The 25,292-nt window shown below is 38.2% G+C and overlaps 1 protein-coding gene across 1 annotated transcript in view; it reads left to right on the top strand.

The window, feature by feature from the left end:
* The window catches only part of LOC102813751 (pro-neuregulin-3, membrane-bound isoform-like), a 95,832-nt gene extending 79,935 nt beyond the window's left edge, over window positions 1-15,897 (top strand). The window contains exons 4-7 of the mRNA XM_006872460.1: window positions 1,882-2,009; window positions 7,685-7,855; window positions 15,072-15,143; window positions 15,387-15,897. Of these exons, the coding sequence (XP_006872522.1) occupies window positions 1,882-2,009; window positions 7,685-7,855; window positions 15,072-15,143; window positions 15,387-15,897 (882 nt within the window). The remainder of the gene's footprint in view (window positions 1-1,881; window positions 2,010-7,684; window positions 7,856-15,071; window positions 15,144-15,386) is intronic.
* The last annotated feature ends 9,395 nt before the right edge of the window (window positions 15,898-25,292 follow it).

Here is a 25,292-nt window from a genome sequence, read left to right on the forward strand (position 1 = left end):
ACACACACACATAATGGTGGTTATATGTAGTGTGCCATGTAGTGTGTTCCAGCTCATATCGACCCTGTATAGAGAGTTTCTGAGGCTGTAAATATATGGAAGCAGAAAGACTCATCTTTCTCCTACAGAACGACTGGTAGATTCAAACTGCAATCTTGTGGTTAGCAGCCAAACTGTAACCCACTATGTTAACAGGGCTCCTTATAAATCATAAAGAGACTCTTCATTAAGTCTTAAACATGAGAAAACTGAGACAAAGACAAACATCACAGATGCCATAATGATGTTTCAAAGTTCTACCTTCATGTTGTTGTTGTTGCTATTGTAAAATCCTTTTGAGTCAGTTTTAACTCACAGCATCCCTGTTTCTAGGGAACAGCTGATGAGTTTGCACTGCTGATCTTGTGGTTCATACAACCCTGTGGTTCAGTGCTTTTCCTATAGTGACCTTTCACAGGACACAGAGAACAAAGAAATCTCCTCCCACACCTGAACTGTCTCCAGCAATGTGTCACTTAGGTTTTCTATGCTTGCTGGGTCTGAGGAAGCAGAGGGAGGACTATTGCAGATAGAAAGACTTACAGACTGTCTCTGAGACTCTCTCATGACATTATAAACAAGCAACCATTTAGGGGCATGTTCAGGAATATTCTGTGAAGGTCAACTAGAGAAAGTGGTCCAAAACCCACTTTTAAATATACTCTTCTTCTAACTCTGGCAATTTGGCTGTCAGAATTGCATGTGGTAGTCCAGAAGAATTGGTATCTGAACACTTAAAACTAGGTTGTTGTTGTTAAGTACCATCGAGTCAGTTCTGACCCATAGTGACCCTGTATAGGTTTTCCTAGGAGTAACTGGTGAGCTTGAACTGCTGACCTTGTGGTTCAAATTGACTTTGCAGTCCAGCACACTAACCTACAATGCTCTGGCTGGTTGGAGTTTTTCCCAGGCAAAAAGCCTTCAGATTTCATGCTCTACAGTGATAGTCGAAGATGAAACCTAGAGCTAAGAACTATAAAGAGTGAGCAATTGACATATAGTTCTCGTCTTAGATATGATAATAGTGACCTGTTAACCCATTGAAAGCAGGTGCAGTGGAGACAGTGAACAGGTTTCTGAGTTAATATCCTCTCTAGTTTTAGGAATACCCTGAGGTTCATTTGATAGTGTTTATTAAATCCCTATTATTAATAGGACCAGAGTCCTGGTAAGGGGTTGTAGGATAAGCACTGGATTACAGGGTTGGTTTGAGCGAAAAGTTCCACAGTTCAAAGCCACCAGTCTCTCCTTGGAAACTTTATGCAGAGTCACTATGAGTCAAAACAGACTCAACATCACTTGACACCACCACCACCATTAATATGGCAAGGTGCCCTGGTAGCATAGTAGTTTACAAGTTGGACTGCTAACCACAGGTCAGCAGTTCAAATCTACCAGCTACTTTTCAGGAGAGAGATGAGGCTTTCTGCTCCCGTAAAGACTTACAGCTTTGGAAACCCTATGCTGGGTTTCTATGAGTTGTAAAAGATACCACACACCCACCATCACCATTAAATAGGACAGTAACAAATACATTGATTTTTTTTTTTCATTAAGTGTAAATAGAATAAAACAAATCCATAATAAACTTTACCTGCATGCCAATGGTGGAGATGAAAAAACGAGAAGACAGAATTCTAGTTCTGAAGTGAAGATCCACATACCTAATCACAGAAAGGGTTAGGTGACAGCACACTCAAAGTATGAAGAACAAGATATTTTCTAATCTGGTTTTGCAGCAGAAACTGTCTTTCTGGTCCCTTTTCCATACCTAAGCACTGTGTGATAGTCCCTGTTCATAACTTACCTTTGGCTTACCTCTACACATGTGATTCCTCACAGTATTCCAAGGTGGAAAGACATCCTGTGACAGCATTGGATACAATGATGGAGTCAAGTTTTGCTGGACCACAGTCCTTCCCAGAAGTTTCTTCTCCTGATAGAGGAAGCCAGTCTTTCAAGCACCACAGGTACTGGTAACTAATCTTGGTGAGAATGGGTACATTCACGCTGCACATATCAGAGAAAAGCTTGCCAAAGATGGCAACATTATGCAGGAAGGATATAGTTCTTGCTTCTGCCATAGTTCCTTAAGAAGCAGGGACTTGAATATGTCACTGTAGACAAGCCAAAGATGCCAGCTTCACCCACTGGACAACAGTGTTCCTATACAAAGCATATACCCATCAATAGTATAAATGGTGATTAATGAATGAAATAATTGTATCCTGCAAAACTATTAAAAACATGATTTTTCTTATCCTGCCTTGTCTCCTTTTGCAAAGATAATGACTGATTTCTTCCCTAGGCGCCTGCAACAAAATATTTCAGGTTCTCACACAATTTTCCAGGGGACTTTTATTATCATTGTGGTGATACTCTTTTATGAACTGATCATATAATTGGCTCTTTTGTAGAGAAAGTCAAGGGCAAAAATATTTGAAAAAACTCTTGTTGGTCTGATGCTGAATGTGTTTTAGCATCTTCTTGTCTGCACTGTGTTCTATAGGTGAGCAATCTGAAAGTTCCACACTGAAAGGCTTTGTCCTAGATCATATGGCATTTGGAGACTAATGCTAGAACAAATTCTTGTATGTATCCAGATGTATATCTTCAGTTTTATGGAAATTTTTGAAAGATTTAAACTTCTTTTTCCTAGTGAGAAGTCTGATACTTGAAAATGAACAATAAGATTACAATATATGTAAATATTAAAATATTAAAAAGTACTAGTTGTTCCTAGCAGTGAAAGATTAGTGTTGTTGACATTTTTGTTTTCACGGATTCCTACTGAACTATTCTCTGTGGCAAAAGCAAGCATTGAGATGAAAGCTCCCTTTGCCCTTGTCTCTCTCAGTGAGACACATGGAACCTTTTTTTAAATTGTTTCCGGCCACATTTACTTCCAGGTGGGGACGATTATTTTTATTTTAAAGCCGCAGAATGAGATACTAAGGATTTGCCAAATCAAAAAATGACACAAAATAAGCAAACAAAAAACATAGTTGAAATAATTTAAACTTGGATGATTGCTTTAGCTACTAAATACAAGTCTTAGGTTACATCATGGGTGACATTTATAGAATATTTTCCTATGAATGGAGTATTTCATTTTGCCGGACCTAATAAATGATCTTAGCTAATAAAATAAGTCTTTTAGAATACTTTGCCCTGCTGACTTTAACATATGTTAAAATAGTCTTACACCCAGTAAAATTAAATAATTCAATATAATGTTCCTTTAGTACTAAATTCTTAAGTTGTTGTTTAGTAACCTGGAGTCGGTTCTGACTCATAGTGACCATGCACAGGGTTTCCCAGGCTGCAAATCTTTATGGGAGCAGAAAGTTTCATCTTTCTCCCACAGAACAGCTGGTAGTTTCAAACTGTCGACCTTGAGGTTAGCAGCACGATTCATAACCACTACGCTACCAGAGCTCCTGTACTGGTATTAAATAAAGTCATCACTCCTACTACTTAATTAAGTCATCACAATTTTAAAGTTTAGATTAAATAATAATAATAAAACTTCTAAAGTATTTGGCTGGTAACCCCGTTTCTTTTTCACTACTTAAACCTGAAAGTTTTGAAAAGACATTCCTTTTCTTTTGGTTCATAGACACTGACATATTTGTTGGCCTATGATGTGTCCTGATAGACAAGCAAGGTTTGATTTATAAAGTGCTTTTGGAATTTTGTAAATTATAGTTTAATATATCATAGCTTTTGTTGTGTAAAACATGCAGTAGACCTAAACATCGTCATGATTGATAGTGCGGTCACTGATTTATGTAACCTGCAAACTGCTCTATAACTTCCTAAATGCCACTGGGTTAGAAGGCCTGAATAGTTGATTGATCAATAGATCTGGGATTGTTGTTGTTGGGTTTTTTTAAGATAGGTCCCTTGTTCATAGTGGTAGACTTTGCTGTTATGACAGTTTAACAAGCTATTTGGATAATTGATTTGGATAATTGATTTATGGAACAAACCTATTAATTCAATGCCATTGTTTTTAGTGTTTAGTAAAAAAAAAAAAAACCAACTTTATGAAGAAGGCATATTTTAGAGAATGTCATATATTGCATAATACTTGACAATATAGCTCACCAATAAAAAACACAGATGTAGAGTTTTAACACTGAAAGCACTCTAGGACATTTAGTGATTAGTAGCATCTTTGGAATTGTCAGCTATGGTTGAAGAACCAGGGGTAATGTATCATATCATGTTGAGCACCTACCATGGGACAGTCCCCTATAAGACACGCTGTGGAGATTATCTCCTTTAACTCTATTAACAATCCACCGGAAACTCTTAACAATGGGACTAACATCTTCCCTTTTCCTCCTGATCGACCTCTACTTTTCTCTCTGCTGCTCTGCACACTTGCAGGTTAACAATCCTTGCCCTGTCCTCAGGCTTCTGTTGGTTCCAATGAGGTGAGGCCATGGCTGGAGATAGAAGGACAAGAGGAAAAAAATAAGAACTGCACTTCTGTCCCTTTCTCTGCCTGGTCACCTCAGTTCTCTCTCCTTTCTTGGGGTCATGTTGCCTGGGTATCTGCCAGGTAATTCTCTCCTTACAACTCACTTTCTACATTCTGATAACTACTAACTTTTTCATCCCTTCAGTCAAAAGGGTTAGGAATGCCTTCCCATTGTTTTTAGCCATGAGGTACAGTAGTATCTCATTTTACATGTTTTTGCTTTGTTTTGTATTTTTGCACTCAAATACTGCATGTTGTTGTTAAGTGCCATCACGTTGGTTTTGACTCATAGTGACCCTGCATAGGGTTTCCAAGAAGCATCTGGTGAGTTTGAATTGCTGACCTTGTGGTTCAAACTGACCTTGCAGTCTAGCGCTTTATTGTAAATAATAAACTCTCCTCAAATGACCCAATTGGAGAAGACCTTTTATCTCCTTCCATGACATTGACTAGTTCTTACTACATGCTGTTGTTAACAAGCTATTGTTGTTGTTAAGTTCTGTTGAGTCAGTTCTGACTAATCGCTACAGTGTATAGGGTTTCCAAGGAATAACTGGTGAGTTTGAACCACGAACCTTGTGGTTAGAAGTCCAGTGCTGATCTTACAGTGCCATGTACACATGTAAAATTCAAACTTCCAGTATTCAAACGAACCCACCCCCACCCCATGTCCTGAGAAGTACTAGTGTGAGACTGTAGGATAAGACTTCGTTTGCTGATGCGGCACAACTCAAAATAAAGAGAAACAGATGTAAACATCCATTAATAATTAGAATATGGAATGTATGAACTATGAATCTAGGAAAATTAGAAATTGTTAAAAATGAAACGAAACCCATAAACATCGATACCTTAGGCATTAGTGAGCTGAAATGAACTGGTATTGGCCATTTTGAATCTGACAACCACATGGTTTACTATGTTGGGAATGACAAATTGAAGAGGAATGGTGTTGCATTCATCGTCAAAAAGAACATATCCAGATCAGTCATGAGGTACAACACTCTCTGTGAGAGGGTAATATCCATGAGCCTACAGGGAAGCCAGTTAATGCCACTATTATTCAAATTTATGCCCCAACCACTAAAGCCAGTGAGGATGAAATAGAAGAAGTCTACCAACTTCTTCAATTTGAAATCGATCAAACATGCAATCAACATGTATTGCTCATTACTGGTGATTGGAATGCAAAGGTTGGGAGCAAAAAGGAAGGATCAGTAGTTGGAAAATATGGCCTTGGTGATAGAAATGATGCTGGAGAATGCATGATACAATTCTTCAAAACCAATGATTTTGTTAATTTCAAATACCTTCTTTAGACAGCATAACAGATGACTATACACATTGACCTCATCAGATGGAATGCATAGAAATCAAATTGACTACATCGGTGGAAAGAGACGATAGAAAAGCTCCATATCATCAGTCAAAACAAGGCCAGTGGCAGACTGTGGAACAGACCATCAATTACTCATATGCAAATTTAAACTGAAGCTGAAGAAAATGATAAGTCCACAAGAGCCAAACTATGACCTTAAATATATCCCACCTGAATTTAGAGATCATCTGAAAAACAGATTTGATACATTAAACACTAAAGACCGAAGACCAGAAGAGTTGTGGAATGACATCAAGAACATCATACATGAAGAAAGCAAAAAGTCAATGAGAAGACAAGAAAGAAGGAAAATATCAAAATGGATGTGAGAAGAGACACTGAAACTTGCTCTTCAGTGTAGAGATGCTAAAGCAAATGGAAGAAATGAGGAGGTCCAAGAGCTGAACAGAAAATTTCAAAGATCAGCTCGAGAAGATAAAGTCAAATATCTTCTTTAATGAACATACAGTCATTTAGATATTTGGATATATATCAAATAAAATATATAGTGAAATGTTTATTAAAAACAAACTCAAGCAAACAAACAAAAAACAATTTAGTTTCACAAGATTAATGAAAATTTCGAGGAATGAGCTCAGAATTTAAAATATATATTAAGAAGAGAATGCCAATTAAAATCAGGTTTGTTTTAATCTATCACTGAAACAAGTGAAAGTTTCCTCACAAATCCCTTTAGGGCTGCCTGTGTTTAATTTTTACCAGTCCTAGTAGCGTAGTGGTTATGAATCAAGCTCAAGGTCAGTAGTTCGAAACTACCAGCTGTTCCTCGGGAGAAAGATGAGGCTTTCTGCTCCTGTTAAGATTTACAGCCTCAGAAACCCTGTTACAGGGTCACTATGAGTCGGAACTGACTCCACGGTACTTAACAACAACAACCATAAGAAGACCATTTTATTTCTAATAGGCAGACAGCGACCATAGCTGTCCAAGTCACTTGAACTGAAATTTGAATATTGAGACTTCAGTAAGCCTGCCTCTTTTCTTTAGCTGGAAAGCTCTAACTGTATTAATCTCATGTGCTCTCTACTGGAAAACCAGAAACACAGACACTTTTCTGTTTCAGTGTCTCCAGGGGTAAAGGAATTTCTCTACTCCTAATTCATTCCTGGTTACCAATCGGGCTTTGAAACTTAAGGTCAGCAGTTTGAAACTACCAGCTGTTCCACAGGAGAAAGATGAGGCTTTCTGCCTCCGTAAAGATGTAAAGATTTACGGTCTCAGAAACCCTGTGCAGGATCCCTATGAGTTGGAACCGACTCCATGGCACACAACCACCACCACCACCACCAATTCAGTACTGGAGTCCTGGTGTGGCACTGTGGGTAAATGTGGCAGACTGCAAAGCGGTTTGAACGGCAAGATCGGCGGATCAAGCTCACCAGCTGCTACTTGGAAACCCTGTACAGGCTAACGATGGGTCAGAAGCGACTCATTGGCACTTAACAACAACAACTCACTCCTGGTGTGGTGCTGTGGGTTAATGCGCCAGACTGCAAAGCCATTTGAACTGTAAGGTTGGCTGTTCAAGCTCACCAGCTGCTCCTGGGAAACCCTATACAGGGTCACTATGGGGTCAGAGCCGACTGGACAGCACTTAACAACAATTCACTCCAAGCAGACACAGCATTCCCGCATTGCTTCAGGCCAGTATTTTGAGCATCTGGTGTATAAATGTGACTTTTGATGAGTGTGACGAGCCCCTGGTGAGGTTATTGCTATGACCTCTGTTGTCTGTTGATTTTCTTTCATCCCAGCAGGAGTCTCTCCTCTTGCTACAGCCCAGGGCAAAGGAGTGGGATGCTTCATAGGAATGCCTTCGGAAGGACACCCCCATTGCCCCGAAGTCGGCTGAGTGGAATCGTGGGACCAGCGTATCAACACCTAGAAGAATCACGGATCCCAGACCAGGATACGATACCTTGTCAAGGGTAGGTCTTAAAGGCAATGGAATCTAGGGAAGTATCATTAATGCTATACCCTTAAGTTAACTATGAAAGTCTTGAGGTTTAATTCAATGACTTTTTCTTCATTTAGTTGTTTGTGGTTACTAACATCCTTTTCACACACAAGATGAGCTAATTTAAGAGAACAGGTGTGACAGGGTTTTAGGGAGAAGTTAGTTTAAAAGGAATATAAGGATAGAAAGTTAAATGTAGAGATATTTCTTATTAGTTGTCATCGAGTCGATCCCCTTATAATGACCATACATGTAGGATTTCCAAGGCTGTGGCACTGTAAGATAAGAACTGGACTGCAAGGTCGGTTTGAACCACAAGGTCTGTGGTTCAAACCCACCAGCTGCTCCTAGGAAACCCTAGACATGTTCGCTGAGTTGGACCCTACTCGATGGCACTTAAAAACAACAATGACAAAAAGTTTTACAGGAGCATAAGAGAGGCTCATCTTTCTTCCGTGGAGTGTGTGGCTGGTGGGTTTGAACTACCAATCTTGCAGTTAGTAGTTCAGTGCTTATCCTAGAGTGCTACTAGTGCTTCTTCTACAAATAACTAGACAACATTATTACACAATTATGAACATTTATCTTTGATCTTAAAATTTTAGGTTTTATAGTCAGATAAAAGTGGCGCTGTAGGATAAGCACTTGACTGCAAGGTCGGGTTGAATGCCAAGATTAGCAGTTGAAATGCACCAGCTGCTGATTGGAAAGCCTCTACAGGGGAGCTAAGAATTGGAATGGACTCAACAAAGTCGTTCATTAGCCTTTGTGTGAAACAAGTTACTCAATCATTTGAAGAGCATTGTTGATAGTGTCCTAAGTAATACCCTATAACATATATGCAATATCTACTTCCATGAAGAATTCTTGAGTGCATCTCAATCATAAACCCATAGCACCATCTGATGAACTCAGACTCCCGGGTTTATATAGAGTTCAAAGATTGGGGGATAGACTCCAACTCCAACATGGCTACTGCTGGTCCTTACATTGAACAAGGTGTGTCCTTTCCTCCAGATAAACTGTAGGAAGTTAGTCACCGTTCACCTACTGGAAACAAACTACTCAGCCCATTATGGCAGCCCTTACTTAAAGGACTTGAGTTCAAATGCCATCTCCACCCTTCACTACTTTAGTAATTTAAGTAAGTTTAGCATCTTAGCTTAAGTTTTCTCATCTATAAAGCGAGCAAAATAATTCCAGCCTCCTTGAGGATTGTTGGGCAGACTATTGCATATACAAGGGTAGTGGTGGTTATGTGCCATGGAGTCGGTTCCAACCCATATTAACCCTCTACAGGGTTTCTGAGGCTGTGAATTTTTACGGGAGCAGAAAGCTTCATCTTTTCTCCCATGGAACAGCTGGTAGTTTTGAACTGCTGACCTTGCGGTTCACAGCCTGATTGGTAACCACTACTCTACCAGAGCTCCTTATACAAGGGAGGTGGCATAAAAAAGTTTGTGAGAAAATGGCATAGAAAGATAATGAAATTTTTCTATGAACTTTTTGAAGCCCCCTCGTCTAAACATATGTTTGTGTGTTTAAACACTTTTGAGTCTGGCACGTGGTAAGTAGGGAAGTACTTCTGCTTGTTGTCACAGTATCATTAATTTTAAGAGTAATGAAATGAAGGTCAACTCTAGAAATTTCAGTAGGCAGTTTCCCCATGTAGGCTAGGTCATTGATGCGTCTTAGTTTCGGCTTTTATCTCTCTGGGTGAGGTAGGACAGGCCTCTTCCTTGCTTTAGCCTGGGTGACCGTCCTAAACTATCAGCATCATGTCGTTGATGTTAAATGCCTTCGAGTAGTTTCTGACTCATAGTGACGCTATACAGCGTTTCTAAGGAGCAACTGATGAGTTTGAACCACCAACCTTGTGATTCAAACTGAACTTGTGGCCCAGTGCTTTATCCCACAGCGCCACACCAGGATTCCTATCTTCATTGAAGACTATCACAAAGTCTCACCATTCTCCACTTACTCTCTTCTTAAACAGATTCTTAACTGCCCTGTTGGACAGATTTCTTTAGGAAGACTTTTGTTGTTGTTAAGTACTTACTGTCTAGTCAGTTCTGACTCACAGCAACCCTGGATAGAGGTTCTCAGGAGCAGTTGGTGGGTTTAATCTGTCAACCTGGCAGTTGCCAGTCCAGTGCTTATCCAACAGTGCCACACTAGGACTACTTAAGAAGATTAGAAGAGAGGGGATAAATAGCCTGTGGCTGCGTTTGTAATTTTGAAGCAATCCCAAATAGATTGCAAAGTGCATTTGGTGTACAGATCTGGAGTGGCAGTTGCAAATTCAACATAACAGTCACATTTTCCTAAAGGTATAGTGAAAATCAAGGAGCAGTTCACCTCATCTCTGGAAACGTACTTAGCGGAACCTGCTTGTATTGTCTGGGGTGAATGAGTGTAAGAAAATCAAGCTTGGGGGTTTTGTGAGCGGAGATGAACTCAGGCCACGTAGTCTCTCTCTCTACTGGGGGATTGGCAAGACCATTACTCCACACATTCCCTGCCTGGTGAGCATGCCCAGAACCTGCCCATGTCCCATGCTTGCACCACACATTCACATAGCTTCAAATACTCAGACATTTCTACTGTCTTGTGTGTTTGCTTGGTTGTTTTTGTCAATTTCCAAAGACTTGTATCTATTGTCTGTGTGGTGTGGTGGTGGTTTTGTTTTGGTAAAATCACCTTTGAGTTAAAACTATTCTCTCCAGCTGGCTGGCCACATATATTTTCCCAGTGTGCGCTATGCACCAGATGTTGATAAATGGTGACTCTAAGTATAAGTCACTGTGTGCTCTACACAATGCATCGCAGGGAGCAATTGCATTCTCAGTTCTGGAAAACAGCTATTTTCCACTCCTAGGGGACTGGCACCTCTCTAGACTGAAAATAGGATTGGTAATAGAATTTCACAGCTAAAGGCCCCCTTCGAATATTGCCCTACTGGGGAGGAGGGGAGTGTATTTTCAGGCATGATCAGCCTTCTTTATTTGTCAAGCTTGTGGGTAATCTCTGCTTGTTAGCTTTCCAGTGTATGTGGCTTCTTTCATTGGCATTAACTTCAGCCCAGCTTGAATTCATCAGTCATTTTAGTGTACCCTGGTGAAAAAATCAAGTGGAGGGGAGATTCTTGGTGAGTCTTTCTCCTATTTGGAGCCCTGGACTAGGAAACACTTACAATGACTCACAGAGCTTCAAAGGAAGCCTTGTCAGGCAAAGCAAACTAATGTAATCGTGAGTTAAACAGAAAGTAAGAGAATCACAAAAGTTAAATCCGTACCTTCAGTGTAGGAAGGAATTACAATACTGTAGCCTAGTGGTTAAGAATGGGGCTGCTAATCTCACAGTCAGCAGTTCAAAACTACCAGCTGTTCCATGGGGGAAAGATGAGGCTTTCTGCTCCCATAAAGATTTACAGCCTCGAAAACCTTATGCAGGGTCACTATGAGTCAGAAGCAACTCCATGACACATAACAACAACAACAACAACAACATACTAAGTACCTATCACACCTGATTTCAATTCAGTTATTCCTCATAAATGTATTCAGAAACAGAATGTTGGAGCTAGCCCAATAAGGTCCAGTTCTTAGGTAAAAGAGCTGAGATTTCATACTAGACAGTCTGTGGGTGGAACTGCAGGATAAGCACTGGACACTAAGTGCAAGATCAGCAGTTCAAACCCTATACAGGGTTTCCATCAGTCAGAACCTGAACACTCAACTGCACTTAACAATAACAACAATTCTGACTGAAAAATGAGTAAACACGAAATGGGAAGAACATCACATCCATGGTGTGCTAGTGAAAAGGGAGTCATTGATTGCAAGCTTCCATTTAGTCAGTTCATTAAGATGCCCTGCTTTTGTAATGGTTAAGTATTTAGCTGCAAACCAGAAGTAGGTAGTAGGAAGCCACCAGCCACTCTGTGAGAGAAAGAGAACACTCGGCTTCTGAGAAGATTTGTGTTGTTGTTGTTAAGTGCCATGGATCAGTTCTCACTCATAATGACGCTATGTAGGGTTTCCAAGGAGCAGCTGATGGGTTTGAACTGCTAACCTTGTGTTTTGCTGTTTAGTGCTGATCCTCTGAAAATATGACAGCTTTGGGAATCCTACGGGCAGCTCTACTCTGTCTGAACGGGTCCCTGTAAGTCAGAATGGACAAATCCATTGGAGCATGTGAGTTCATTCTATTCCCAGGGGCTGGTTCTTAGCGTTCCCAAGGAAAATATGGATTCCTTGGCCTGAATCCAAAGTGATCGGGGACCAAACTGAATGACTAATTGTTGACATTTTTGTTCTTTACATGGACACTTTGGATCACATAAGACACAAAATGGCAACAAACTTACTGCCTTTGAATCAATTCTGGCTTATAATGACCATATAATAAGACAGAGTAGAATTTTTCCATAGGATTTCTAAGGATTTAAATCTTTTTAGAAGCAGACTGCCACATCCTTCTTCCACAAAGCACCTGTTGAGTTTGAACCATCAACCTCTTGGTTAGCAGCTGAGCGCTTTAACCAATGTACCACATAGTTACAGGATAAATGTACATGTGTTTCTATTGAACAATGGGGAAGTGTTGATGCACTCGTAGAGCAAACTTATGAAAACATCACTGACCTTCAAAGGATACAGAAATTTGAGTGTCTTCTAATCCAGAATCACATCTAGAAATATCCTGTTGTTAAGTGTCATCGAGTAGGTTCCGACCTACAGCCACCCTGTATAGGGTTTCCAGGGAGCAGCTGGTATGCTTGAACTGCCAACCTTGCTGTTCAAATGGCTTTGCAGTCTGGTGCATTAACCCACAGCTCCACAGCAGGACTCCTACCTAATGTTCTAGAGAGTAATGTTCAGTTTCTCCTCCTATATTCCGTCACAGGCAATCACAGCAAATCTAGGAAGGGCATGAAGACTCCAGATACACATGGGCTTGGTTAAACAGTATAAATTCATCATTTCCATCAATCCTCACAGCAACTCCTTGATGTCACTATTATTGCTTAATAGCTTACATTGATGAGAAAATGAAAGGTCAGAGACACTGTTGTATGTCTGAGATCCCAGAGCATGTAAGAGCATCTAGACTTGAAATCATGTTCAAATCAAACAAAAATCACAATTTTGGACATTTCTAATTGTTGATACCTCATCTTCACTTTATGGTGACATTTCAGATGTCAATTTCTAGCCATGTGTCTAAAATCTGGCTTTTAATGTAGCACCTAGTAATTAACTATTTTTTCCCCCACATTAAATCCTTTAATAGTACAAAGTTCAGCGTGGGCACTATTCAATGTATTTACCAAGCCAATTTCCCTTTCCTGTGACATTGTAGTCTTTGGTCCTGTCCATTTCATACAAGATACATTAGAAGAATGCTTTATGTTTCGGTTGAATTCCTTTTAATTATTTTGTAGTCATGTTTTATTGAAGCTACATTTTAACAAATTCTTTAAGGTATTTGTGCCCTTTCTGCTATTTGTACAAATGATTTTGGGATCCAAGTGTAAGAATTTACAATTATAACCATCACATTTCATCCTACTAGAAAAATTCTGTTGATAGCGGTGTAGAATGTAACTTTATACTAGCTATATTCTTGGCCCTCTGTCATGGGTAGTCACTCTAAATCATTATGAATATTACCGATGTAAACAGGATAGCGCTGAAAACCTGAGTGCTCGAAAATTTTGAAATTGCTTCATTGATCAGAGATTTTGACTCAGATTTTCAGACTTAAAACAATAAACAAATAAACAAAATAAAGTGATATCACCAGGGGGTTCCTTTTATGTGCTTGAGCAGTTTGCACAGGTATTGATGATACATCCCTAAACAGGAGTTCTGGTATTTTTTGGATGACCCTTCATGAAGACCCTCTGGCTTTGGTAGTATTGATTAGAATGAGACAACTCAGTCTGGCTTCATCCCCTGCCACTTACTAAGGGTATAACTTGGGGCAAGACATTTGAGTCCCCATTAACTCCTTTAATCCATCAACTAATAACAGTAATGAGTCACAAGCTTCTTGTGAAAGTCCAATGATGTAATCAGAGGTGAAAGTGCTTTGCAAATATTAGCTGTTGTTATTAAGTGTGAAGATGGATTTCAACAGGAACATAAAAGGAGTCTTTACTTGAAGATGTGTTGATAGAATCATTTATCGATTGCCAACTCTGTGGCTTTCTTGGCAAGAGGGATTGCAAAAATGTCTAACCCTGTTCCCTACTTCAGTGCATTGTCTGATGAGAAAAACAGACTTTTATATTGCCACCATTGTGTCCTTATACTACAGACTTCTATTTACCATGCTCCAAACTCCATTATAGTTATTCTGTGTATGTCTAATCTTGCTTTATTACTGAAATTATAATGTAAATCAAAAGGAATGGGATTTATTATATTGAAGGTTGTTGTTAAGCACCACTGAGTCAGTTCCAACTCATAGCTACCCTGCATAGGAATTTTGAGGAGCAGCTGGTGATTTGACCTGCCAACCTTGTGGCTAGCAGTCTAGTGCATATGCTTAATATATATAAACATTTTAATATTTGCTTTTATATTTCAATGAAATCCAAACAACTGAGCAATATAATAAAATTCGTTGTTTATGTTCTCAAGCTACATTTTATGAATCTATGATATACCGGTCTCATTTCCTGGCACTGCAAAGTTCAAAGTCCCCAAATTCACTAGCCTCAGAACAGGCTAGTGTTTGACATGTTCAAATGACTTGGAATGTCATCCTGGCATGGTGCCAGTTCTTCCCTTACTTGGCTCTAGAAAGTTGGTGAGGAAAGTTGCTAGTTGGTACAGATCCTTTGGGGTCTATTTCATACTCAACCTCAAACAGACAGAGGAAATACGTGCCTCCCACTCCAATCCCCAACTCAGCAATCTGGCGGTGGGACAGTGTTCCAATGAAGGTTGGACTCAGATCTCCTAAAATCTATGTGAAGCAGAAATACTCAGCACTGTAGTACCTTTATGTGAGGTTTCCTGATTGCATTCCAAGAAGGTGGTCCTACGCAGTCTACTGGACAAAATTAGGGCTGAGAGGGTGGTCGAAGTGATGAGTAATGCCTTTATGGGTTTCCTGTTTGTCACAATGGGAAGGCCACACTTACCTGCTCAATCCCTATTTACTTTGTATTCTAGGATAGAGGTCAGGAAGATTATATCCCACCTGCCTATACAGCTGTGGTGTGTTGAAAGCTCCCTGGACTTAAAGTAAGGAGACCTGGGTTTGAGTCTCAGTCTGTCACTTATTTTCTGTGTGACCTTGGGCAAGTCACTTCACCTACCTGAGCTTCAGTTTCCTTCTCTGTTTAAGTGGGAACGTACTCTCCGTCTCATGGGGTTGCTGTGAGAATTCAGTGAGATGGTGCATGTGGAAAGTGAATTTTTGACTGGCTATTTCTCTGGTAAAAGTCAGCAGAGAACAAAGTATGTAACACTTTGTTTCTTTTTCAGGTATAATTCCAATGGTTTAAAAATCCAACACAATGCATCAATAAATATGCAACTGCCTTCAAGAGAGACAAACCCCTATTTTAAAAGCTTGGATCAAAAGGACCTGGTGGGATGTTCATCCACAAGGGCCAGTTCCGTGCCCATCATCCCTTCAGTGGGTCTAGAGGAAACCTGCATGCAAATGCCAGGGATTTCTGAAGTCAAAAGCAGCATCAAATGGTGCAAAAACTCCTATTCTGCAGAGCTTGTCAATGTTAGTATTCCAGCCAGTGATTGTCTGATAGCAGAACAGCAAGAAGTGAAAACATTGCTAGAAACTGTCCAGGAGCAGATCCGAATTCTGACTGATTCCAGGCGGTCAGAAGACTATGAACTGGCCAGCGTAGAGACTGAGGACAGGGCAAGTGAAAATACAGCCTTTCTCCCCCTGAGTCCCACAGCCAAATCAGATCGAGAGGTCCAATTTGTCTTAAGAAATGAAATACAAAGAGACTCCGCCTTGACCAAGTGACTTGAGATGTAATATTCTGGGCATTTTATGCTTTGCTCAACAGGAAAGAGAGGAAATTAAGTACAAATAATATGCATTAATTTAAGAGCATCTACTTAGAAGAAACCAAATAGTCTATTGCCCTCATATCATAGTGTTTTTTTAACAAAATATTTTTTTAAAGGGAAAGAAATGTTTCAGGAGGGATAAAGCTTATAACTAAAGCTTTTGGGTAGAATTCTGAATACAATTTCACTGAGCCCCCAACACTGTCCTCTTTGGCTCTCAAATGATGCACGTGGGCAATTCGGACACAGAGTCCCACAGCACCGGTGTCCTCATAGGAAAAGCACTGGTGACCACACAGTTTCAAAGAGACACGCAATTTCCTGGTGACGGAGGTGCCCATGAGCAGACCACTCTTACTATTCAGCTTGCCAATCCCAACTCCTCAATTTCTTATCCGCCTGACAGCCCCATCACAGGTGATATACCATGTCAACAAATACAGTGTTTCCTATTTGATTTTCAAAGAATGGCACAGAGACTTTGCAATGGGCAGTGAAACATGAGAGAGAGTAATTGGGGTCATTCTCAACTACTCTGTGTGCCATCTTCCTCTGAAATTTGAAGATACGGGATCTCAGAGGACAGTATGATATTACTGTAGAAAAAGAGACAAAAAAAAAAAAAAAGTTCACAATGGTGTGTCACTAAAATCATGCTAACAGAAATGGTTTTCTTTGAGGTTGTTTAGGGACTCCAAAGGAACATTTCTCAATGTGTGCGTGCCTGTGTGTGTGTGTGTGTGTGTGTGTGTATGTATGTTTGTATGTGTGTGTGTGTGTGTGTGTGTTGTGTGTGTGTGAACTTGTGAGCTAGCTCACATGAGAACTGATATGCTGTATGCACATGTGTGTTCATTGTGTGTGTGAATGTGCATGTGTGTGTATTCAGCTTGCTACAATTTGTTCTGAGACATCAGGGAATCTAATATCCAGAATAAAAAATTTCCCTTTTAGATCTATTCACTTAAAATGTTTCCATTAAGTATAAAGTTCAGTTAGTAAGTTCTGAAACCAAGGTCACTTGCATGGCAGGGTCCTATAAAACGTTTGACATTGTGTAGACCATTTTATAATGTGAGTACTTTTAGAGGCAAAACTGGCTCATTAATGGTATCAGTATTCAAGGCCAGTTAATTGAGGATGAGTGTTTATTTTGAATTATGGGTTCTTCAATTATTTACAGGAGCCAATGAGCAAATTGATAGTTACCAAATTGCCTTCTCATCATCCTCATTGCTATTGATTTTATAGCTAGTCTACTCCATGTGGACCAGGTTGTTGGCTTCTGTTGGTAGTATGGAAAGAATACATTGTTGAAATCATATGCCCAGAGTCATTCAGTTCACAGGAAGTCCTCAAAAGAACAGTAAATTGTGTTGTGTGTTCATTTGGAATAAAGCAATATTTTTACCACTGCTAAGGTGAACTGAAACCTCTCCTGAAGATTTGTCTGTTTTATTTACCCTTACTTTGATGGGGCATTCAAGGAAATTAGTGTTCACATAACCAGTCTTTTTCCAATTTTTGGTGGCGTTGAGTTGTTATGTTTACACTGTTTTAAATAAAAAGGCACAATATTTGAAAGTATACAAAATATTTCTTTTACTACAGTTTGGGAAACCATGGTTAAAATCTCCTCTTGGGAGAGTCACATGCCAATGAAAGGGCACTGGGTTGAAAATGCTTCTGAATCTAGGATTACATATGTATTATTCTTATGTGATGTTAAGTTGTTTTTACGGAAGTATGGTGCAAATTCTCTTTGATCTTTAATAAAAGACCCAATGTCATTTAGGGAAAAGAAGGAACACTCTATTTTGACTAACACTGTCTAGTAAAAATTCAAGATCTTAAATGTTGAAGGTACTTTGGTAGAACTGCATTTTATATTTAACATAAGGATGTACAATATTCATTTACTGCCCCTTTATTTTTTGGTTACTTTGAATACTGACGTATTACTTTTAGAATATTAAAAGATTACTAGACTTTTTCATACCCAAATCATCTAAACTCTCCTTTAGAATACTTCACCTTTGGGAAAAAGAAGATGATCTTAATTTATAGCTATGTAAAAATTCAAAAGTTGAGTATTTCATGTTACAATTATCAAATATTTTTAGGTATGCCTCACAAACCAATTTAAATTAAACATTGTTTTGTTTGTTTACCAAAATGGCATCTGTTGCTGATCAAAAGGATCCAGGACAAAATCATCTAATTAGGATGTGTTGGTAATGTTTGTGTACCACTGAATTGGTTCTGACTCATAGCGACTCTGTATAGGGTTTCCGAGGCTGTAAATCTTCATGGGCGCAGCCAGCCTAATCTTTCTCCCACAGAGCTACTGGTAGATTCGAACTACTGATCTTGTGGTTAGCAGCCCAGTTCGTAATCCGCTATGCTACCAAGATGTTGTTGTTAAGTGCCGTCGAGTTGGTTCCAACTCATAGCGACCCTGTAGAGGGTTTCTAAAGAATAGCTGCTGAGTTTGAACCACCGACCTTGTGCTTCAAACTGACTTTGCAGTCCAGCACATTAATCCATAGCACCACACCGTAGGGACGTAATTTTAATGTATTATTTATTCTGAAAATATTAAAGCTTGCCAATTACACATGTGTCTTGATGCAACCCATTATTTTAACAAATAATGAAGTAAAAACATATACGACTCGATAATCCCTAGCTGCATTTCAGGAAGCATGAACATTAGGCACACCCATTGGTAGTCTGATGTAAGTTTAGAGCTATAGTTAACTCCTTAGATGATAGTCAAGATAAGATCCCCCTTAAAGAGTCCTGGTGTGGCGAGGCTGTGGCGATACACTGGACTGCAAGGTTGGTTTTAATCGCAAAGTCAGCGGTTCAAACTCACCAGCCCCTCCTTGGAAACTCTATACAGGGTCACTATGAGTGGGAACCGAGCTGAAGGGCACTTAACAACACAGAACACCTATGAACCGTTACTTTCAGTGGTACTTCTCTTGATTTGGAACATAAAGCTTTACTGTGAAAGGTCTCCCAGCTGAAAATGCACATATTAGGACACCAGCTGACAAGTGGTGATTTCATCAAGACTTTGTGCATTTGCCGTAAAGCTTACCTGGCTATGAGAAACGCTCCTCTCCACAGGGCACCTTGTATTTTGCTTCATTCTCCCATTCTTATGTGTGAATAGGTAGTTGGATATTTGTATTTAGTAGGTTGCATATTTATTATATACATTGAAGAATGAATGTCAACCATTATTTTTTGCTCTGAAGTACTTTCTGACATGTTTTTTGTTAAAAAAAAAAAAAAAAAAAAGTTATAGTAATTTTCCAGTGACTGCTGGAGAAAGTTGTTTTTCTTCTAAAATATATGTCCAATTTATGCTCATTAGAAAGAACAGAAATGATGTTGAAGAATCAACATCAAGATTTTCTTTCTGATTTCCCTATTTCACTAAGTGCTATATATTTTACATTTTAGCCCAGTATCTACTTTCCTGTAGCTTACAGATTTGGTATTTGTAAATTACCCCATCCCCAATGACATCGGTTATTTATATATAGCAATAGGAAGGCCCTCCACAAATGGAACAGTGCTGTTTTTAGGGCTTCACTAATTAGTTTGTTTTGATAATATTAGAACATCAGCCTACCAAAAAGAGAATACGAGGGCCACATTTACTGCAAAAGAATATCCACTGAATTCCAGAATGAACTAAAGCTACTAACCGAGTAGCGCCTCTCGTAAGCATAGCAGAGACTATGAGACCTGGGACTTCATCAGGATTTGCTGTATGTATGCAGTGGTTGTTCACACCTATGGTGCTATCGGACCCTAGAACCCTTAAATGAAGGGGATGGTGGTCCCTTTGAGTCTAGCCTCTTAAACCAGAAATTATTGCCCTGAAACTAGTGCTGTGAAGCATGCCCTAAATGGTTAAATCTTATACCTATCAACAGAACGGTAGGGGTGGGAATTTTGTTCTTTTGGTATCTGGGAAATATTTTATATGCAAAGAATACTTTTTATTATTATTCGATTGCATGGATTCGGTGTTTTGTATCTAAGGATAGCATGACAATTCTGTGTTTGTATTTAAATCTTCAGAAATTCAATCCTTATCCAGGAAATGATAACATAAGCTTCCTAAGATATTCTGTTTCAAATGCATCACAATGTGCTGTTGTTTATGAGTTTTTTAAATAAGCTTTATCTCTCCTGCTTTCATTCTTTCTTTCCCTTTTTAATGACTTATTGAGGGTAATAGGAAGCAATTTATTCCTCAAGATCCACAATGTTCTTTTATAACAATGTGTTTTCTATTGTGACTATTTACACACACAAATCTTAAAGTCATTGCTCCCACAAAAGGCCGACAAAATCAAGTCGTTAGAGACCAGCCAACTTGTCAACACTTAGATTACACAGGCATTTTCAGTTCCTTCTCTTTTTCAAGTAAGCACAATTTTTTGGAGGGAAAGGGTTGAAACATTCACAAAACACTGAAATAAAATCTGTAATATGATCTCATAGAATGATGAATCAATGGGCACATGTGATTTCTGTCTCTATAGTGTTTGATGGTCTCAAATCTATATCCTTTCAAATTTAAACATAATGTCTCCCAACGATGTCTATCTAAACAAGTACCTTTGACTTTTTGCATCCAGTCTACTGAACTCTAGTAAGAAGAATTTGGGGTAAGTGAAGAGTTGAGAGTAGAGTGATTGCTAATCTTGCACACCCCAGTGACAATAATTAATGAGGTAACCAGACACACTCTTGGTAAAACGGAGGGTCAATTTTTAGCGCTTCTGATAAATTCTTGTCATAAACTCCTATATTGATTGCATGTGTGGTGCTGCCGATGAAAAAAAAATGTGTGACAGCAAAAACTAAAACCAACCAACAAAAGTACCCTGTTATTGCTGAAAATGAATTAGAAAAAAAATGTTAAAAATCATCTTTGTTAAAGCTTCTAACTTAACTCTACACAATCATAGCTTCAGATCTCGGCTGTCAAATAAGGAAGATAATATAGCTGATCTTCGATTTCTCTTAAAATTGAATACCCAATTATCCAGTCATTCTAGCTCACACTTCACCAGGCTGCTTTTCTCTCAATAATGTCCACACTTCTCTTGAAAAGTTAATGGCAATGCATTTATCTCAATAAAGCTCAGAAATGGTTGGAGTCTGTATATTAATCTAGGAATAGCAATTGTATTTGTAATATTCCATTTAGTTTTCATTTGAAATAGTCATGATTGCATTTGTGGTTGTTTTGAAAACAATTTCACCTAGAACAGGTAATAAAGAAGGAATGACACAGAAAATACCCAGTCCCACAGCTTCGGCATTAAAGTTTGCTCAGAATTATTTTTAGTTGAAGTGGACACTATGACGGTTTGTCAAAGAATCAGCAAGGGGTTCTTCTGAAAAGGAAGGGTCCCTTGAAGATGTCCTTCTCTCATGAATGCAGGGGCACATTCTTATATAAAAGATGCAAAGACTATTTATAGACAAGTGCAAGTGTGTTTGCATCTCAAACTTCTTGCCGTAACACTATCTGTTTAATAGTCAATACATGATCTGGAGATACTGCTACATTATATGGTTGTGAAAGACACCACTGGGGAGGACACAGTAGGCTGAGAAAACCCAGGGCTTATTTATTCATTGTCATTACCATTTTTTAACAACAAACATCTGAATAGTCTTCCAATAGTATCCTGACTACCATTGATATAGCTACATATGATTTATCTTCACCAAGATCCTATGTCTGTCTTCCCTAGGTTTGAAGGTGGACGATGCTAAAATTGACACAAAGACAATAAATCCATTCAACTTATTCACGTTTAAAAATTTATAAGGATCCTGTAACTTTGAATTAGAGGGGGGGAAGAAAACCTACATTTTTTTTTTCTTAATCTTTTATCTATTTAGAGCTCTGCTGAGCCTCTCACACAACTTAGTTAACACATTGACACTAATAATGCCTTTTCTAAAATTACATTTAAGGGTTTAAACAGTCACACATACATGAACACATACATGCAGCGCTGAAACGTATTGTTGCAACCTTCCTACATGTGTTTTCTCCCTTAGAGCAAACCCAGTGTGTCCAGCCTCAAGTTCAGATCTATTTCAAAGAAAAGGCTTGTGACAAGAAAATGTAGTTATTAATGTTTTATTCTGCAAGCCAATTTTCAAGTGGTGTCTTCCTCAATAAGAATGTAGAGAATCGATATATTTGATCAAGCTGAAATGGGTGTTAGGACATTAAAAAATAATTTTATAAAATACTGACTCATGGCCACCGTGTATATTTTAAAGATAATTCAGGGAATGCTCTGGTTCTCACAAGCTTTTTCAAGTATGCTAGTGTACCCACTAAATCTAAACCCCTAAATCAGTTCCTCCAGCTCTGAATGATTAATACAGTGAATAAATCCATTTGACCAAATTTAAACCCACAACTGTATGTCACACCCAAGGAATACTTACAATCTAATCAATACAAGAATAATTTCAATCATCATTTAAAAAACCATACTGTGAAATAATCCCTTGTGCCTCTGATAAAAATGTTGTTTCAAGATGTGCATGTGTTCTTTTATTCATTCAAAGAAGACATCTGAAAATACTGTTGTCTTCTCTGTGGGTGTGTGATAACTGTGGCAAAGAATCTTCAGCTAATGTTCCTTCATGCCTTAGTAAGCTTAATTTCATTGTGTCTGCACTTTGTTTGGGGGAGACATATCATGCTACTTATTAAAATATGAAGACATGAGTCTGTTGGTCGGTCTGCATCCTGATTGTGTCATGTGACTTCTCATAACTAAAGAAAATCCCTTAAGCCATGTACTGGCTACCTTGCAATTTTTTTTTTTTCCCCCTACCCTTTACCCCCTTTTATCGAACAGGTAAAATGAGTGTAATCTTGCAAAGAAAAAGCAATATCTTTGTTTGAGTTTTGTTTGTTGTTAAGTGCAATCGAGTCAATACTGACTCATAAGGTCTCTGAGGTTATAAATCTTTGCAGGAAGAGAGCATCAACATCTTTCTCCTGCAGAGCAGCTGGTGGGTTGGAACCACCAACCTTGTGGTTCACAGTCCAGTGCTTATCCTCTAGAAGCTCTTAAATATTGAAGATAATGAATTGTTTCAGGACTGTAGTCAATATCTTTTCATGCACAGAAGTAACTCTGAACCTTTAAATTTTCTAATATTGTTAGAAGATGTTTCCATTTTCTTAGCATTGCTTCTTCTAATGGTAGTTTCCATTGTGTAAGATGGAAAGACAAGAACATTTAAAAAAACAGAACAATAAATACAACAAAATAATCATTTTTAAGCAATCCAAAAACAAGGCAATAGCCAGCCTTATGTTTAAAGGCTTCAAGCAAAATGCTGATTAAAAATAAAATAAAATAAAATCTTAAGCTAAAAATGAAGAATTCTCAGGGCAATAGTTTGCACAATAAAAAGGGTGTTTTGAACCTATTCTCTGTATCTGGCTGCTGCGTTCCATAATGATATTTTAGTTTGCAGAGTTTCTGTTATGCATTAATTGTGCCTATTTGAATATATGAAACTGTCCACTTTTACCATCTCATCAAATTTGACAAAGGAATATGAAAATCATCACATTTTAACTGGTGTATATTTTCTCATTGACAGCATCCACTGAATGCGCCCAAATTCTTAAGTTAAAAAAGAAAAGAAATCGCTGAACCAAATGCAGAGGCAGATGTAAACTTATTTTGGAAACTGAAATGTGTAACAGGGATCAAATGAATTGCAAATAACCTAAATATCTGGGGAAAAAAGAGAGAGAGAGAGAAATGTTTTGCTCTGTTTTTCAAGATAAACTTGCCCACTGAGTTTAATCAATGCCATCTAAAAAGTAAATCAACACTAACGTGAGACTTTTTTTCCCCCATGAGGAAGACACTGGTGCCTGAGCATTTGTACAAACGTTTGACAACAGATCTTTCAATTAAAGCAATGAGTTTCCTTTTGGTTTGCTATTCTTGGTCTATTTTAAAATTAATGCTGGGAAGTGTGCAAAAAACAAGAAAATCATGAGCTGTTAATCCAACTGTACCACAGCCATTTCAACTAGGGTCTCAGGATTGTCTTTGTTTCCCACATATGTTGATACTTTATGACAATACTATTCTGTTAGCTTGTGAGCCAATTTTTCAAATCACCTGTGATATTCTACCATGGAATTTATTATTTTTGCAGACATTAAATTTAAAGTCCTCATAAATGTTAGTCTGTTCTCATATTATGGTTCATTTAGACATTTGCTTACATAACATGCAAACTGCATAAATTTACTGCCATACCAAAACTGTCCCCAAAACTCATTGTTGTCAAATCAATTTTGACTCATAACCGCGCCATAGGCTTACCAAGGGTATATACAGTTTATACAAGTGGAGGTCACACTTTCCTCCCAAATATCAGAACTTAACCATTGGCCCACCAGAACCTAATCTCACTACCATAACTAACCCATAATTAATATTATCAGACACAGATTTAAAACATTTGTTTCAGAAGAAAAGTGGATTTGTTTCAGAAGAAATATATGTGTGGTATATGCATACATACATACATACACAAATGCATGAATGAGCTTCATAAAGCCTGCTAACACTCTGGGTTATAAGTAATACTAAGGAGAAGGTATAAAAAGTTCAAAAAGAAATCTGTGAATTCCATTAATTCAAAGTAACACTTTCATACAATTTTCTGGTTATACATTCCAATAAGATATATGACTGAATTATCGTATATGGCCATTTGGAAAATTCATTCTAAACATTACTAAATTAATTCCTTGAAACCTATACAATTTCAGCATCACTTGAGTCTAATTTTAATATTTCAATTTACTTCACATAGCAATGTAATATTGGTTAAACTGTGATTGGTTAGGGGCTGATCTTTCTAATGACCCTAAATGGCATTAAAAGGGTATCTTTTTAATCCCAGTTTAACTGTATTTTTCAATTAGAAAAATATATGATTACATATATATTTTGAAAAGACAAAAATTTTTTAAATCACCAGGAGATAACCACTATAAATATGTGTGTAGACTTCTTGCTAATGTTCTTTAAGCTTACTTTTATTTTGAAATACATAATTAAAGTCGTACAGAAATGTTTCAAAAACAGTACAGGATCCCCATAGAGTTTACACTCAGCTTTCCATAATGTCACACCTTGCATAATCACAGCACAATTATTGAGACTAATAATTTAACACCGATGCAATACTATTAACTAAATTACAGACTTGATTTGAATTTCATGAGTTTTTCAACTAATATTG

Source organism: Chrysochloris asiatica, unplaced genomic scaffold, assembly GCF_000296735.1.
Source record: "Chrysochloris asiatica unplaced genomic scaffold, ChrAsi1.0 scaffold00198, whole genome shotgun sequence".
NCBI lineage: Eukaryota > Metazoa > Chordata > Mammalia > Afrosoricida > Chrysochloridae > Chrysochloris > Chrysochloris asiatica.